Here is an 18,110-nt window from a genome sequence, read left to right on the forward strand (position 1 = left end):
AAATCCCTTTCCATTTTTAAAGTCATTCATTACAAAATAACTGCTCCCAGCGACCATACCCTCCACCCATGGATCTCATTTCGCCAGCCATACCCATTACAAGTCTTGGCCATGGAGCCATGTTTTTGCTGGGCTCTTTTTTATCCTTCCTGAGTGGAAGAAATGGATCCATTCTGGGACAAATTGCCCTGGTTGTGTTTAGTTCTAGTGAAGGAAACCATCCAGGACTTTAGTCAGCTTGTCCTATAGATTTCCTAGCAGATGCACTTAGCTGCTGAAGCCTAAAGATGCCCTTGACACTGGGGAAGGAGCAGGAAAACTTCCAAAAGCCCAGGGAAGGCTCGTCATTCCATGCTCCCTCCTCTTTACCACAGAAGCACTGTAAAACAATCAAGGTCCAGCTCTTTGGACATTTGGCTGCAGTCAGATACATTTCATGTACATGTATCTTCCCTTGGAAAAGTTACTCAAAGATGAAATTATTTCTGGTTCTGTGGTCCTTTCACTTTTTTTTTTTTTTTTTGCATTCTTGATTCCAGTCACTCCTTGAAGTTTCAATTCCTCTCTCTTACTTTGTTCTCCTTCCTGTCTCTGGACCTCTTCCCTCATTCGGAAGTTGGGACAGCTGAAAGTTAAGTATTTAAAACCACTTTGTAGGGGGAGTGGCAAATCCTTCAGGTCAGCAGAGAGAAGACTGTGAAGCTCTTTGGTGGGGCTGAAAGCTCATGCTGGAGAATGACATCTCCTACCAGAGTGGCTTCGTCTTCTGAGCACTGCACAGATGGTATTTTCTTTTTAATTTAAAAAAAAACTAGCAGATCATACAGAGATGTTATAGATGAATAAATAAAAGCAGTGATCATTATAATGTAAATTATTATTTTAAAATGCTGCAAAACAATAGTCTTTGTTGATTTTTCTATGTTCAACACAACACACACACACCTGAATATAGTAGATACTTTTGTGGCGGTGGTGGTCATGGGGCTTAAGTTCAGGGCCCAGGTTCTATCCTGAGCTCTTTCCTCTACCTGTTGGAGCCACAACACCACTTCTGGATTTCTGGTAGGTTAATTGGAGATAAGAGTCTCATAGACTTTCCTCCCCGGGTTAGCTTTGAACCACGATCCTAAGATCTCAGCCTCCGGAGCAGCTAGGAGTACAGACGTGAGCCACAGGTGCCTGGCTCTTTTTTATTGTTCTCGTTTCTTGTTTTGAAGGAAAAATGAAACTGTTGTGTGCAACCTACAATCCCTGAATTAAGCACTGCTTTCCTGGCTTTGGTTTTCCTTTTCTAGTATGGACTTGAGAGCGACCAGAAAATGCCTTGCAAAACACAGCACTTTGTCATAAGAACTATATTGAGTGGAAGGCAACTGAGAAACAGGAGTTACAGTAAAAATACTCTGATCTCTCCTTTGTGCCAAAAACCAGGGTATAACTTGGTAGAACAAATGAGAGGAAAGCCTTCTGAGCAGAAGGAGCCATGCGAGCAAGGCCTCAAAGTGCAGTTGGGTGGCTGCAAATTGCTCCCTGCTCCTTATTCTTTACATATGTGAAAGAAGGTATGACATGGTGGTTAAGTGTGGACACTTAACCCCCCTCCATTACTTAGCAGATATATGATCTTCTATGGGCCATTTCACCTCTTAGGCCTTAAATTAAAATGCAGATAATAATTACACCTATATCATAGGGCTAGTGAGGGAATTGATTGTTAAGTATTTAGAACTGTACTACACTGTATATATGTGAGTTGATATATATATATATATATATATATCCATTTTACCCATTTAGGAACATTATATAAAAATCATCAGGCTGTTTATATGATTACTAGATTTTTATTCAATTTAATATTTTTGAAGTTCATCGGTACTGACACATTCATTTGTAGTTCATTAATATCCCTTCAAGCATCAATACCTCATCTCTCTAAGGTGGCTGAGCAAGGATTGTGTGTTCTATATTCCCTCCCCTCAAATAGCTCTTGGCAGCATTTCTGATCAGTTCCCAAACTGTTAGCTATATGTTTATAAGATGGTTAAATTGGAGAGGAGGAGACTGAGAGAAAGGTAGTATGGTTACTGAAATTTTGTAGTGAGTATGGTGGCTCTCTTCTAACCCCACTGAGGTTTCCATTGGAAATTTCTAGTGCTTTAGTGGCAGTCTTTGGCCTTTGATAATCCATCAAGATCCTGGATATACAGTCTAATGCCTGTATATCCAAAGCCAGAAGTTCAGGACTGACCCTCTGTGGGTGCTCAGCCTTTAGTCACTGATTCTTGTCCTCTCGGGTAATTTTTTCCTCACTACTGGAACTCCTAGCCTGATTATCCACATTTCCCTCTGGGAGAAACTAAGGGAACAGATATAGAAGAAAAGGACAGGCTCTCAACTTGAGAGAACCTCTGAAAGATTTCAAACCTATGTAGCAAATTAAACTTTAGGATAAACATCCTAGATCAACACCAGCTCCTCACCATCGTCTCCTTTTGAATTTTTCTGGGTTCTAGTCCACTAAGAGCTCCAGGAAACTCCCAGATGAAGTCAAGATCTCACTCAGATTTATATTTGCACAGTACATAGAATTCAACGTATTTTGGGTAGTTGGATATGGCGATGCAAACCCCTACTGCTCATCTGAAAGCCCATAAGTACCTCTTCCCTTTTTGAGTTACATTTTCTTTTCTCACTCCTTTAGTGATAAAGCCTGAAGTATCAGACTGAGTAATATTATGAAATGGCTGTTGTTTGACTTGAAACTACTTATTTGTTCCCTGACTACAGAGTTAATGGGACCAATGAGAGTCCAGGTTAGTGTTCAATTTGATTTAGGCATTGTAAAGTTTCCAATCTTCAAATGCAAGAGATCTGAAAAAGAAAAAAGAAAACCATGACTCTTACTGAGTGAAATAAAAGCTCCAGTCCTCCAAATGCCTGCTTTGGTTTAACACAGCGGCTTGCTTTACTTTCAGATAAATTGTCATTGAAGCACAAGCAAGATATGAGAAATGTGAACCCCTTTCTTTCAACACTACCCATTGTGTTCAAATTCATAAGCAAGAAAGAGCCCACCTTCCTCTTTAAGAAAATATGAACGTTGGCACTTTGAACTGAGACTCTTGAGTGGTATCTATACTCAGATCCAACCAGATCTGCAGTCCCCCTCCCAAACATCCTTTCTTCTCTGGTGGTGAAAATTACCTCAATTGCAATTCACGCTTCAAATGGCATCAGAAGCTTATTCATATGAATGAAGCTGCTTTCTTCAGGGCAGATACGGAAGCTGCCCTCCCCGAGGGCTTGGGCAACCCACGGGGGAAAGGAAACTGCCCCAGAGGCAGTGTGGCTGTTGGGACTTCCAGAGTTGGGCACTGCCTTGAGCCCACAGTTCTTCTCAACATGCAGTTTCTTGAAGCTGAGGAGTTTCTGATGGATGAAGAGGATGATATTTTTGGTGAAGGTAAACACAGCTTTCTCTCTGGAAGCATTCTGGTTGGTTTTGGTTTGACACTATTGAAAATCCTTTGTCCCTCTTCTGTGCTGTTTTCTGACACCTGAAGGGAAGACTGCTACAGTGTTTTGCACACAGCAAGGCAGGTTGGAGTTGAACCAATGGACCATGAGTGATTATGGTACCATAGAGTTATGATATGTTTTGATCTATGCACGTTCTCTCTCTCTCGCTCTCTCTCTCTCTCTCTCTCTCTCCTCTCTCTCTTCTCTCTCTCCATACTTACGTGGCATTCCAATTGTCTAATCCGCTCTCCCTGTCCTCTTCCCTCAGACAGAGATACTGAAGCTCTGGTAGCTTACTGGCATTGCTTAGTTTTTCCATTCTCATCCCATAGTCCTCCCTTAATTGACTATGCAGTAGAAAATGACCCTCTTAAATACCTGATCTAGAGTTCTATTAATGCCTTGTTCCATGCTGCCCATGAATGAGATGGGCCATAAGCAAGAGCTTTTCTAAACTTTAGAACTGACAAGATAAATAGAAATCTGAACTCAGGGACCTCACAAATTTGGTTATTGCTAGAAATTATGTCTACTAATTTATTTAAAAGTCAATTAAGTAATTGTTTAAGGAGTGGGAGAGGGAGTGGGAGTGTATATGTGTGAAAGAGATCTCCCAAGAATACTAGTTTATTAAAAAATAGTATTGTGCTTTATGAATCCCTTGCAATCTAATCATCTAGGGTTATACTAACTACCAATGTCTATATTTCCAGTACTTTGTTGTAGACACCAAAACCATAGTTTGGGGATTTATCACAGTTTACATCAGTTTGAAGAGAATCTGTTTGAACTTTGTTGTTAGAGACTACATTCTCAGTCTATTGCTTTACCCAGTGACAGGAATTGAGAGTCACTGCTATTTTGAAATGTGATTTTGGTTTTTCCTTCCCTGTGAAGATACTTTCTGGTGCTTATACCTACTAAGCACTAACTTCTTTTACCATTTAACAAATGTTCAGAACTAGGAAGGTAAGTTTAAAGTGGACAATAGTAATGATTCATCTGCTCTTCCTCCAGATTGACAGCCCTAAATGCCCAGCCCATATTTTTCTTTCCACAAAGAGATTTTTATTTTTATCTAGGTATGGTGCTAAAGTGCGCCACCTACAGACTAATGCCCAGCACTCTGGATCATGTCTGGTCCTTCCTAACCTGAATGGAAGGTTAAGACCTCAACAAGCAGGGCTTGCTGAACCTGCGGGATGTCTCCTGCACATGCTTGATCGTTTAGCCTCACGAACCATGGTGTAGAATCATACTGGGATGCAGACAAGATTCAGATTGAAATTCTAAGTCAGCCTACTATGACACAGAGAACTTGGTTTCCTCAATGGTAAAATGGGACCATTTGTCTATGGGGTTGAACAGATTCTATTCATAGTGAATTCATCATGCTTTCATTGCTTGTCAGTGGGATATACTTACACTTTCTAAATTAATCATCATATTTTACTTAAACCCTAAAGACAAGAGAGGAGGGAACAGAGAGAGAAAGAGAAAGAGAGAATCCTTTGAAAGTCAACACCCAACACTATTTTTTAAAATAGTTTGTTCATTGCAATACTTCATCCTGAACTCAGGACCTTGTCATTGATAAGTCAGCATAATATCACTTAGTCATACCTCTAGTTCTGTTGCTTTCAGTTTAATTTAAATAAGATCTCCTGCTTTTGCTTTGGCCACATCAACCCAAGTAGTCCCTACCTCTCTCTCCCAAGAAGATGTAATTACAGGCATGAACCACCATGCCAGCCATTATGGAATTTTGTTTTAGAGTGTGTGTGTGTGTGTGTGTGTGTGTGTGTGTGTGTGTGTGTGTGTGTGTGTGTGTGTGTGTGCATGCTAGGGACAAAACCTGGGAACTTGTACATGGTTGACTGAGCTACATCCCTCGCCTCCACTTTACCTTTATTTGGCTTTTGGAGTCATGGCTTATGTTTGCTAATTAGTAAAAGCTTGACCAGCTGGTGCTTCATTTTAACAAGCTCTGTGTAAGGCCATAGTCCAGAGCATCAACTCTGGAGTCATGCTGCCTGGGCTTTCCCAATTAATTCACTGTGCCTAAAACAGGTGATGTAATCCCTCAGGGCTTCAGTTTACTCACTTGTAAAATGGAGCACAAATCTCACAGGGCTTTGTGCATATTAAATACTATTATAGGAAAGTGCTTTAAACATAGGTACTATTATACGCAATAAATACAAATTCTTGCTGAATTTACCAATTAGTCTATAGAATAGTGATAATTTTTGTTTATTTGGTTTTTAGATAGGTCTTGCTATGTAGCCCAGGCTGAGCTCAAAGGATTTTCCTGCCTCTGCCTCTCAAATACTGGGATTTAAGCTTGTACCACCATACCTGGCCCTAGGACAGAGCTGTTTAAAGGAAATTCACCCAATTTCCCACATGTGTGGTTTATCTAGTAGTTCCAAGCAAATTTATTCACAAAACACAAGTTTGTATATAACACTGCAAGGGTTGAATATGCTAGAAACATCACTGGACAAATTGTTATGAGTCTGGAAGGTAGCCTTAGCCCTACTATGGTACAGCTATGGGAATTTGGGCAAGTCACTTACCTTCTTTGAATTTCATTCCTCATCTACAACAAGAAGGTTGACTATACATTCTCTGAGACTTCATTTTCCTTCTTTTAAACCTCAGAATTGTCCTTGATCTTCTCCTCAAGGTATCAGATGTATCTTGTATTCACACCTGTCCTGGGTCAACCAAGCTTTCAGATCCCTTCACATAGCAAGACAGCAGAGAGCTTCAGGCACAATGAGTTTCCTCTCATATAAGAAGCCTACAACTTGGTGGTTACAGGAACAATATTTCCTTGCAATGGACAGGTTTTCTAAAGGAAATTTTGCCCTAGAGAAATATGCAATAAAATTACATATATACACTGGGCACTAGTGACTCATGCTTGTAATCCTAACTACTCAGGAGGCTGAGATATGATTGTGATTCAAAGTCAGCCCAGGCAGGAAAGTCTATGAGACTCTTATCTTCAATAAACCACCAGAAAACCAGAAGTGGTACTGTTGGTCAAGTGGTAGAACACTAGCTTTGAGCTGAAGAGCTAAGGGACAGCGCACAGGACCAGAGTTCAACCAACAAAAAAAATTACATATATATTCATACATATACATATAGTAATCTTGGATAATTAGATAATTGGATATGAATATATATCCACTTAGATATGCAAACCATATAAAGATCTTAGAAGAAAAAGAAATGAGTCATGCCCATGATGTATTTTTAACTGCCTTTCTGAGATCCTGTTTGTTCAACTGTTGCTCTTTGTGGTTAAAGAAAATGTTAAGGTTCACAGAACTATGAAGCATTGGTGTGTGACTCTGCCCTTGTTCTTCAGCAGGGTGCAGAGGGAAGGGATGGACAGAGCAAAGATGAGAGGGAGGAGAGAAAGAGAGGAAAGACTGAAGTCTCAGTCTCTGTTGCTCCCTCCTCTCTGTCACACACACAGACTTGAGTGTGCTTCCTGAACCTAACAACATCATTATGTCATTTACAAAGTAGTTTCTACCAGGTAGATGTGCCTTTTCCTGGGAAAATGATTTATTTCATTACCAAGGAATTGAAAACCCAGTATTTAGAATTAGAAGCTATTTTCCCATTGTTGTTTTAAGCTTATCAAATTAAAGGGCTTTCATCTGTTGTGTCATCTGTTGTACAGTCTTGATAGCCACTCTCTGGTAAATGTTAGTGAAACAGCTGGATGTGTAATCATGGTAATGATAGCTATAAAAACAATGATGATGATGATGATGATGATTGAAAGAAGCAAAAAGGAGGGGCCCTGGGCAGCTGAGGCCTTTAGCCAGCTTTCAAGAACAGAAGTCCTATATAGGAGCAAGACTCAGTTCTCCAGGTGATAGTCAATTGTTTCTTTCCTTAGAAACTAGCCAAATACAGCCGTCATTCCTTCCATTTTCAACATTGTTCAATAGTCCATCTCCAAGTGAGCAGATTAGAATAATAAAATACCATGAGTTCACAGTACATATGCAAAATACTTCCCAGTTCTTACATTCCCTGGAGGGTCGTGTGGCTTTAAGATCTCACTTAAAGACCGTATGAAACTGCAAGACTTCTGCCACAATTTTCAATGTTCCCTGAGCCAGGACAGCATGACATAGCAGAACACACCTGTCCAGCTGACCATGTCTGAGAAAGTTGTTTCAGCATCTACAAAGAAAGTAGGCTCTCCCAGATGGAGATGAACGGACCAGAGGAAATCCACTCCAACACTGGCTGTCAGTAGCTCTTTAAGAAATCAGCAGATGGGGAAAATGTCATCACTTTTAAACCAAACCTCTCAGCTTTGTCCAAACCCCCTGAGTCAGCTTGCTCTCTCTTTCAAAGGGAACTTCAACGAGGAAGCTAGAGAAGCATTCATCAGGAAAAGAATCATAATTAAGATATGTGCCTACTTTTTGTCTTTTATGTAGATTGTTTATAAAAACCAAGGTAAGTTTTTTAATGGTAATCTGATATATCTTGATATTATATTCTGAAGTGCATTTGCCCTTTCCAAAATTGAAAGAAAGGAAAGGGAGAGAAGAAGAAAGAGAGAACATGAAAGGGGAAGGAGAAGAAAGAGAAAGGAGAAGGGGAGAGAAAAGAAGAGAAGGAAGAGAAGGAGAAATAAAAGGAAAGAAGAGAGTAGGATGGAAGAGGGGGAGGGAAGGAAGGAGGGAAAGAGATTAAATCAAGGTTATATAAAAAATACCAGTAAATCCTGAAATCTTACAGCAGTTAAGTTGTACCCTTAAAGGACAAACCAAGCAAAATAGAAAGGCAAAAGCGTATGGACTCTCGCTAGAAAGTGTGCAGCATTTTCTTTGAAGCTATAAAACATGGTATGTTTTATAGCATATAAACAAATTCAGCCATTGTTATTTAACTTATGTGAGTCTTTCTCAAGAGATATTGGGGGTTTTCAAGTGGATTCATAATGGAATTGGAAAAAAGGGGCAGGAAGAGGCTGTCCTAGTTTGGTGTGTTGAAAAGAATTGAGTACTCTTTGCTTTCACCCTTTGCCAAAGTTGCTTGGATCAGTTTCTATCCCCGGATTCCTGGATGAACACTTTGGTTGGAAGTTATCCTGTCGTTTGTCACCGGGTCTGGAGCAGACACAGACCTCCCCACAGTAATTCATGCCTGTGTGACCTCTGCCTTGGATTACTACACAACATTCTCTTCCCATAGATGTCTAGGAAGCTTTCTTTGGCTGGTGCCAACGAGATGGTGTCATTTCAGGGGCACCAACTAAAATAGCACATTGCAGGAAAGCTATGCAAGCTGTCTTAGCCACCAGTCCACCCCTCTGATTTATAGTCTCCAGTGACCTCAGAGTAACCTACTTAGATCAAACCAGTGCCAGAAAGGGGCCCACTGTTGCAAAGAAAACATTTTAAATGTTCGTTGGAATAATATATCTGTGAGCACCCAGAGAAGTCTTAACTTTTTAGGAATAGTGGAAAACACACTTGAGTGTATCTTCTAGAGGACTAGACTTGAAAACCAGAAGTATATGCATAGTCAGGTGCCAGTGGCTCATGCCTGTAATCCTAGCTACTCAAGAGGCTGAGAGATCTGAGCATCACAGTTTGAAGCAGGAAAGTCTATGAGACTCCTTTCTTCAATTAACCTGCAAAAAGGTGAAGTAGAACTGTGGCTCAAGAGCTAGAGCACCAGTGAAAAAGTTCAGGGACAATGCCCAGACCCTGAGTTTAAGCCTCAGAACCAACACAATCAATCAATCGATCAATCAATCAATAAATGGTATACATAGCCACTGTATGTCACAACTTTAAAAAAAAGGATGAAAGCATAATTATGGTAATCAAAACATTGAAATAAGTTGTGAGTGTTACTCTTCTCCCTCTCTTTTCAATATGTTACTTCACATACTGAGCCAACATCGTTATTAGAGAGATGTGATTTGTTTTCAAGAACTGGGAGCATGGTTCAGTGGTAGAGTGCATGCCTAGCAAATGCAAGGCCCTGAGCTCAAATTCCAGTCTTACCAAAGTTAGGGGGCATGCCCAAGAGATTTTTTTTTATTTTTTATTTTTTATTGTGAGCATACTGTACAGAGGGGTTACAATTACATGGGCAAGATAATGAGTACATTTCTTATCAAGCATTGGCCCAAGAGATTTTTTAATTGAAATTTTAAATCTTAATATAAAGCACAATGTAAAGAAAGCATCGCTATTTTGAGGGATCTGCACTCTTCAATCTGAGCTTGCGTCATGCACTCACTTCAAAAACAGCTGCCAAGCCAGGTGCCAGTAGATCACACCTGTACTCCTAGCTACTCCGGAGGTTGAGATCTGAGGATCATGGTTCAAAGCCAGCCCGGGCACCAAAGTTCATGAGACTCTTATCTCCAATAAACCACCAAAAAAAAAAGCTTCCAGAGAAGCACCAAGCAACCTTCTCAGCCATATTGCTATACTAAGTCCTCTGTGTACAAAATGTCTAGTCTCTGCATACTTCTAAACCAAGGGAAGATACCAGTATGTTGTAGAGTGAAGAAAATATTTGAACCCAAAGGCTTAGCTCAACTTACTAGGTGTTTGGCTTTACCTAACTCCTTCAGAAGCTCTGATCCTCTCTACCACTTATAGTAATGATGTGGGTTGGCAGGGCTATTGTGACGGTGATGATGGTAGTGGTGGTAGTATCAGTGGTAGTGGTTACGGGGATAGTAGTGGTTGCAATGATTGATGGTAGTGATGATGCTATAGTGATAAGGATGAGGACGGTGGTGGTGGTGATTTTTGCCCCTTCAAAAAAAAAGAAAAAGGGGCTGGGAAGGTGGCTCAGTGGTAGAGCGCTTGCCTTGCATGCCTGAGGCCCTGGGTTCGATTCCTCAGCACCACATAAGCAAAAAGAAAAAAGCTGGAAGTGGTGCTGTGGCTCAAGTGGTAGAGTGCTAGCCTTGAGCTGAAGAGCTGAGGGACAGCGCCCAGGCCCAGAGTTCAGGCCCCATGACCGGACCAAAAAAAGAAAAAGAAACTTGCTGAGCTGGGTACCAGTGGCTCACATCTATAATCCTTAGCTGTTCAAGAGGCTAAGGTCTGAGGATTGTAGTTTGAAGCTAACCCAGGCAATAAAAGTCCATGAGACTCTTATCTCCTATGAACCAACAAAATGCCAGAAGTGGAGCTGTGGCCTAAGTGATAGAGCACCAGCCTTGAACAAAAGAGCTAAGGACAACTCCCAGGCCATGAGTTCAAGCCTCAGTATGAGCACAAAACAAAATAACAAAAAGTAAAACAAGAACAACAACATCAAGAAAGCTTGCTGAGGTTAAAGCAGATAATTGTATGAGATCATCACTAAGGGCTTACTCCTGAGAAATCCGTTAGTATTGATCTATGATTTTCTCAGCTGTCCTGGCCTCCCAAGTCTATAAAGTTCCCCTCTTCTACTATTGGCTTTTGTCACATTACAAAGAGCTGGCTGGATCAAAGACATAGGCTGATGAGAGCTATTGGGACTGCAGGTACACCTGCAGTGCAGGTGTTTTCCTGGGGTAAAGAGGTACCTGGGACAGAGCTCATAAATAGCAGGCCTGCCTGCTATAATATACACAATGTGTCCAAAGCAGGGCTCAGAATAACCCTATTACCTGGCACAGAATAAATTCATGATTCTTCCCTGTTTTCTATTGCCTTTTTTTCCCCCTCACTCAATTGTGGGGCTTGAACTCTAGGCTTGGGTGCTGTCCCTCAGTTCTTCAGCTTGTGCTCTACCACTTAAGCCACAGCGCCACTTCTAGTTTTCTGGTGGTTTATTAGAGATAAGAGTCTCATGGACTTTCCTGCCCCAGCTGGCTTTGAACCACGATCCCAGCCTCCTGAGGAGCTAGGATTACAGGCGGGAGCCACCAGTGCCTGGTTTCTATTCAAAGGAATAGAAAAAGCACTTGCTTTGAAAAAGCACTGGGTGTCAAAGAACAATACACACTAAGGGTCATTTTATTGTGTAGAAAGGCCCCTTGTGTGTTCCAGTAATGCCAGCAGTGAAGAATTATCTTTAATAACATCATTAACAGCATTTAGGACCTATCTCCTGGGTAAATATTTAATGAAGTAAACATCACAGTTACTCCTCCCCCATCCTTCCTTCACAGAATTCTTTTTAGAAGCTAATCTGAGAAAGGCTGAACTTTCTAGGTTTGTGAAAACATGGTTTTTGGCAGAACTGGAGTTTGAATTTAGGGCTTTTCTTGTTAGGCAGGTGCTGTACCACTTGAGCCATGCCTCCAGACCTTGTTTAAAAATTTCTCATTGAAAATTACAATCCATTGACTACATGCACATGATATGTATGACATGAACACACGTATATGCACATGTGTACATGTGTACATACACACACATGTGCGTATATGTGTCATGCATACATACCTGTATGTACACATGTGTGTCTATATCTAGGCACATATATATGTATATAATATATATACATGTTGCAACATTTTAGGATAACAGTTAACTTGGGGGGAAGGGCGGGTCCTAGGGCTTGAACTCTGGACCTGAACACTGTTTGAGCCACAGCTCCACTTCCATTTTTTTCTGTGATTAATTGGAGATAAGAATCTCATAGACTTTCCTGCCTGGATTGGTGTTCACCTGCAAACTTCAGATCTCAGCCTCCTGAGTAGCTAGGATTACAGGCATGAGCCACCAGCACCTAGCAGCAGTTAAGATTTTAAATGAAGCCTCCTGAATATCCCCTCTGCTGGCACTTTGGGGTTTTGTTTTTTTTTTTTTGGTTTTTTGGTTTTTGGTTTTTTCATTGCTTTCTAAGTACTTGCAGATGGCAAAACCATCATAGGAACTCATGGTAATCTGCTTATGTGTATATTAATACATTTGTTGCATACAAATATATGAAAAGACAAACATTAGCTTGATGGAACAACCCTCTGTGAACAAAGCAAATATAAAAAAATATTGAGCATTACTCATAAAAATTATGACCAGGGTCACAACGGGTCCATTAGTTTGGATATAGTAGCAGCTGCAGCTAGGGAGAGCAGGAAGGGATCAATTCAGGTCTTCCTTATACCTGGAGAGACAGTAGATGGTATATCCTAAGTCTTACCCTCTGTATGTGAAAAGAACAGCACCTCTTGTCATTGGCAGCATGGAGTGATGTGTACAGAATAGAAAGCATCTCCCGAGTCCTCCTAAAATTGCTGAAATGCCCAGAAAGACAACAGTTTATAGCATCAAAATCCTCCAGCAATTCTAAAACTGCCCACGGTGAGTCAGTGATCTCTGTGGTGGCTGTTGCTCTGAGCAGGGGTTGGTTAGGGCTCTAAGACAGAATACCATGGGTAGTGGAGCAGAGCAAAGACAGTATTCTGCAGATGGAAAAAAATACAGTAGGACAAAGAACCTATATTCCTAGCCTAACAATAAGCTGGGTGAAAGAAGATAACATGTAGGCCAGGGTCCTTCTCAATCATACCTCTGCATCATTACAAAAGTCTCTTTTCCATTTGACTCTTTGGGTTCACATGTCTCTGAGATCTGAGGCTCTTGAACCTCCTTGGGGAACAACGGATGGATAAGCATGATTCAAGACTGTCTCCAAGGCTTTCTCACACACATAAATCCCCCAGTTCACCAAGGAGTGATATGCTAGGCCTCAGGGAGTGTCTCCCAGAGAAACCACAAATTGGAAATACATTCTTGACATTTGAAGATTACATGGGATTAGCTGAGTTTTGATCAACACAGAACACTGCTGGCTCTTGCCCAGAACCCAATGCCTATAAGGCAGACCAGTGTGTGTCTGCTCAGCTTGCATGTTAATTTGAGAACAAGGAAGCTTTTTTTTTCCAAAACAGACATGACAGGAGAGAGCTAAAAGCACTACCACATACACCCATGCACATTTAGTGGGGGCCATGGGGCTCCTGGTTGCTAAGCATTAGAAGAAGCAGGAATGTCTAGTTCTATTCGACATCTCTGAGCAGTTCCAATTTGCTCTAGGAAGAAGAAAAGCTTGCTATTAAGAGGAGTTAGGAGTGCTTGTGCAGTGTTTCTGGGAAGGGAATTTGGTGGGTATGGAAGTTGTTACCAACACTGTGGAAAACAGTATGGCAGTTCTTCAAAAAAAAATCAGAAAAGTATGATCCAGTAACTCCACTTCTGAGTATATGCCCAAAGAAACAAATCAGCCTTGAAGAGATAATTGGACATTATTTTCTCAGACCATTATTTATCATAGTCAAAAGGTAGCAGAAGCTAAGTAACCACTAAGGAAGAATAGATGCAGAAAATCTAGCATATGTATACAATGGAGCATTATTCAGGCTTAAGAAAACTCTGACGTGCTACAACATGGCTTAGTCTTTCTGGTTTTGTATGTGCACGACAATACTGCGGCTTGGACTCAGGGCCCTATGCTCTCACTTGGCTTTTGTGCTCAAGGTTGGTGTTCTACCACTTGAACTATACCCCAACTTGGGACTTTTGGGTAGCTAATGGGAGATAAGAGTGTCATGTATTTGTCTGTCTGGGCTGGCTTCAAACCTTGATTCTCGGATCCCAGCCTCCTGAGTAGCTAGGATTTCAGGTGTGAGTCACCAGTGCCAGGTGTCATGTTGAGTAAAATAAGTCAGTCTCCAAAACAAACAGAAAATGGTGGTTGCTAGGGGAAGTGAGGGGGAGACAATAGGGAAACATTGTTTAATGGACATAGAGTTTCAGTTTTGCAAAATGAGAGTTCTGATGGCTGGACATAAAACTTAATAAACCACTTGCCCAGCATATATGAGGCCCTGGATTCCTTCACCAACACTACAAAATAATAATTCTGAAGATAGCTTGTAGAAGAATGAACTGTACACTTAAAGACTGGTAAGACATTAGATGTTACATTTTATATTCTGTATATTTTATCAGGATCATTATATATACATACCCATATTTTAAAAAAATTGATATGGAATGGATGTAACAAAACACAGGAAAATACTAAGGAATTCTGAAACATCTGTGGAGCAATTACTTTTCCTTGAGCTATGTAATAGGAAGGAACCAAGTTTCCACAAAAGATAGAAATGGTTCTGGGAGTTGACCCTGACCAAGGAGCTGGACTTGGGAGTGGTGTAATAAATGAGCTAATCATGGAAACAAATCTCTCCCCACAGGCTCTCTTGCATTTCTTTCCATGATCACCAAGTTCAAATGCATTATTGCACTTCTTGCCCTTTTGCTTCCAGGTTGTGTGTTCATAGAATCTCTGCTGGAGGAGATGTAAAAAGGGGCTATTCCTCCTCGGAGCAGCAGGCACCAAGGCTCCAATCCTATTGCTCAACTCCTTCCCTTTGTGCTCCTCCCCAGGGGATTTAACAGCCTCCCTTAGGCATACATCCATTTAACAGTAATAACTCACAGGCAGAACATTTGCTTATACTTTAACTCCAATAGCACAAGCTGTTTTCAATCACTTTCCTTTATTCTAATCCTAGGAAAATTTGTTCTTTCCCCTGTAAGATATTCCTTTGCAGAATTACTTCATGTTGAAGCACAATCCTTTCTTTTTCTCTTCTCTCTTCTCTTCACCTCTTCCCTTCCCTTCCTTCCCTCCTTTCTTTCTCTCTCTCTCTCTCTTTCTTTCTTTCTTTCTCTCACAGTACTGGGAATTGAACCCCTTCTTTCCCTTCCCTCCTTCCTTTCTTTTTCTTTTTCTTTCTTCCTTTTTCTCTTTCTTCCTCTCTCCCTTCCTTCCTTCCTTCCTTCCTTCCTTCCTTCCTTCCTTCCTTCTTTCTTTCTTTCTTTCTTTCTTTCTTTCTTTCTTTCTTTCTTTCTTTCTTTCTTTCTTTCTTTCTCAGTACTGGGAATTGAACCCAGGGCCTGTGTAGGCTAAGCAAGCATTCTACCACTGAGCTACATACTCAGACCAAAACAATCCCTATCCTCAAAGAAAAAAAAATTTTTTTAAGAACCTGTTACATACCAGAAACTCTCACAAACACCGAAATAGCCAGTCCATTATTAGTATTCCAACCAGTGCTTGACTTGAATAATATATCTACTGTCAACAAGGGGACAAGTGTATTGGGTGGTCAAGCAGTTCCAATGTCTGTGAATTAGGATTTGAAATGCAAGGACACACAGACTCCAGCTGTTGAACTTGAACTTGAATTCCTTTATGACCAGCGCTCAAGGCTGTGTGGCACTTCTCAGAGAGTCTTATGTGTGTTGACTGTTTAGAACCTGTCTGTGGCTGATTCTTTCTCTTACTTAGCATCCTCTGTGGGCTGGGGAAACCAGAGCAGGTGTTCACATTTATCTTTCTCAAGTAGCCCCTTGAGGCTCTTCAGGGAAGGGTCAGTAAGAGAAGTGGCTGAAATAAAACCTTCCATCCTCCAACATTTACTAATGCCAGCAGACAGCTGCTTCAGCCTCTCCCTCCTGCCACTAATGAAAACATAGCTGGGATTCAGTACAAGATACTTAATACAGGATGGCTTAGAGAAACCACTGTCTTCAGAGATTTGCTTAAACCAAAGTACTTGGATTTGTTACCATTGCTGAGAAATTTTCACCTCCAACCGCCTTAGTGTGAATGACCTATTTTGAAAGTGATAGCCCATTACACTTCAGGGGCTGTGAATAATTTATTCCCAGAGCAAGCGCTCTGTCAATGTAGTGCTCTTACAAGTCACCTCAGCCTTGCTCGGCTGGCTAATTATGGAGGATGACAGCGCTCTGTCCTGTCATCACAGTGCTGATTCCAAGCTGCCAGGGATGTGAATTGGTTGTGAGCAGAAAAAGGAAGAGGGGAAACAGGACACTAGGGCCTAGATCTTGCTACTACCAAAGAAGACTTTGTAGGTCAAACAAGCTGGGCTGCAGGGGTTACAATTAGCAATCACCTTTGAAAACTGAACGTGTGTGTGTATGTGTGTGTGTGTGTGTGTGTGTGTGTGTGTGTGTGAAATGGATCCTATACCTACTATCCTCATTTTGCATAAAATGTGTGCTAATTGGTGTAGAGGGGAGGGTAACAAGCTATGAACGTGACTTTAAAAAGAAAGAGGCATTAGGCCCTGGAGCTAGCCTCCAAGAGGAATTTGGTGTTTGGTTTGGGAATTGTTACACACACACACACACACACACACACACACACACCCCTATGGCTGCATTTAGAGCCACCACATAGCAGGAATAGAGACCCACTGGCAGAAGAGTGAGCCGCACAGACAGGGGAGAGAAGTAGGGCTCCTGAATGGGGCTCCCTCTGTGTTAAGCTGCTGAGTCTCCTCCTAGCTCTTCCTAGCTCTGCTTGATTAGTAGCAACGGCTCATTTAATCTCCCTGAGACCTCAGTACCACAAGTAAAGTGCACTCCAAAATAACATCCGTAAACACTGTGCAGATCAGCCTCCAGGGACCAAGTTCTAAGTAACAGGACTTCAGGACCTGTAATCCCTCCTAAAATCACCCCCTGAAGTTAATGGATGGTCTCAACTTTCTGAATTAGAAAGAAGCTGACCTCTGGAAAGATCTCTGCAAGGCTGTGGGCAGAGAGAAAGGAATGGGGCTACCTAGAGCAACATCCTTGGCCTAAAATGAAAACAAAAGTAATAAAAATGAATTTAAAAGGAAAGAAGTCACTTGAATATGGAATGTTATTAAAATATAAATAATTATGTAAGAGCAGATTTCAAAGCATTATTTCTTTTTGTTTGTAAAATCACAAGTGTACATTTTTTGGTCAGTGGTAAGTCTGGAAGTCAGGGACTGGGCACTGTCCTTGAGCTCTTTCACTCAAGGCTAGTGCTCTACCACTTTGAGCCACAGCATCACTTCGGTTTTTTTTTTGTGGTTTGGAAATAAGAGTCTCACAGACTTTCCTTCCCCAGCTGGTTTTGAACTGCAATCCTCAGATCTCATCCTCCAGAGTAGTTAGCTAGGATTACAAGTTTGAGTCACCAGTGTCCCACCACACTTTTAACCAATCTCAGATGCAAATACGCACAGGTCAATACAGTAACCAATCAAGCCCCATGACTGACAATATGTATATACATACACACACACACACACACACACACACACACACATCTCCTGTTAGGGATCCCATCTGATGTCACAGCAAAGGCAGCCATTGATGTGGTCCCTAACTTGAGCCCTGGGGAAGAGAGAAGAGAGCAAGATAGATGATATATGATTAACCTGTAAGCCAGAGACTGTCTTGAGTTGGAAACACAAAATAAATAATTTTGGAAAAACCTTACAGACAAACGTCTTCTTTTACTATGTTCCCTGATGATTAAGAAAAAAAAAAGATTTACTTTAAACTTAAAAGTCAGTTTAGAACTTTAAGAAAACCTACATGTAGAGTGCTATCCTTTAGCAAAAGAAGCTCAGAGACAGTGCTTAGGCCCTGAGTTCAAGCCCCGGGACTGGCAAAATAAAAAAAAAAGAAGAAGAAAAAGAAAAAAGAAAGCCTACACACCAATGTTAAAAAATGCTGTGCTTACTAAACATAGACACCTATCATTTCCACTGACTT

General features: G+C 41.1%; 1 protein-coding gene across 2 annotated transcripts in view; it reads left to right on the plus strand.

Moving 5' to 3' along the window:
- Positions 1–3,245: 3,245 nt before the first annotated feature.
- The window catches only part of Ripor2 (RHO family interacting cell polarization regulator 2), a 103,804-nt gene continuing 88,939 nt past the window's right edge, over positions 3,246–18,110 (plus strand). Inside the window, exon 1 of one of the 2 annotated variants that reach the window (XM_042683810.1) lies at positions 3,246–3,469. In XM_042683810.1, coding sequence (XP_042539744.1) covers positions 3,256–3,469 — 214 coding nt within the window. In that variant the 5' untranslated portion in view covers positions 3,246–3,255. The remainder of the gene's footprint in view (positions 3,470–18,110) is intronic. The other variant, XM_042683807.1, reaches the window with a different exon arrangement.

The sequence above is a fragment of the Dipodomys spectabilis genome, unplaced genomic scaffold (genome assembly GCF_019054845.1).
Source record: "Dipodomys spectabilis isolate Male_0828 unplaced genomic scaffold, ASM1905484v1 ptg000085l, whole genome shotgun sequence".
In the NCBI taxonomy this organism is placed as follows: domain Eukaryota; kingdom Metazoa; phylum Chordata; class Mammalia; order Rodentia; family Heteromyidae; genus Dipodomys; species Dipodomys spectabilis.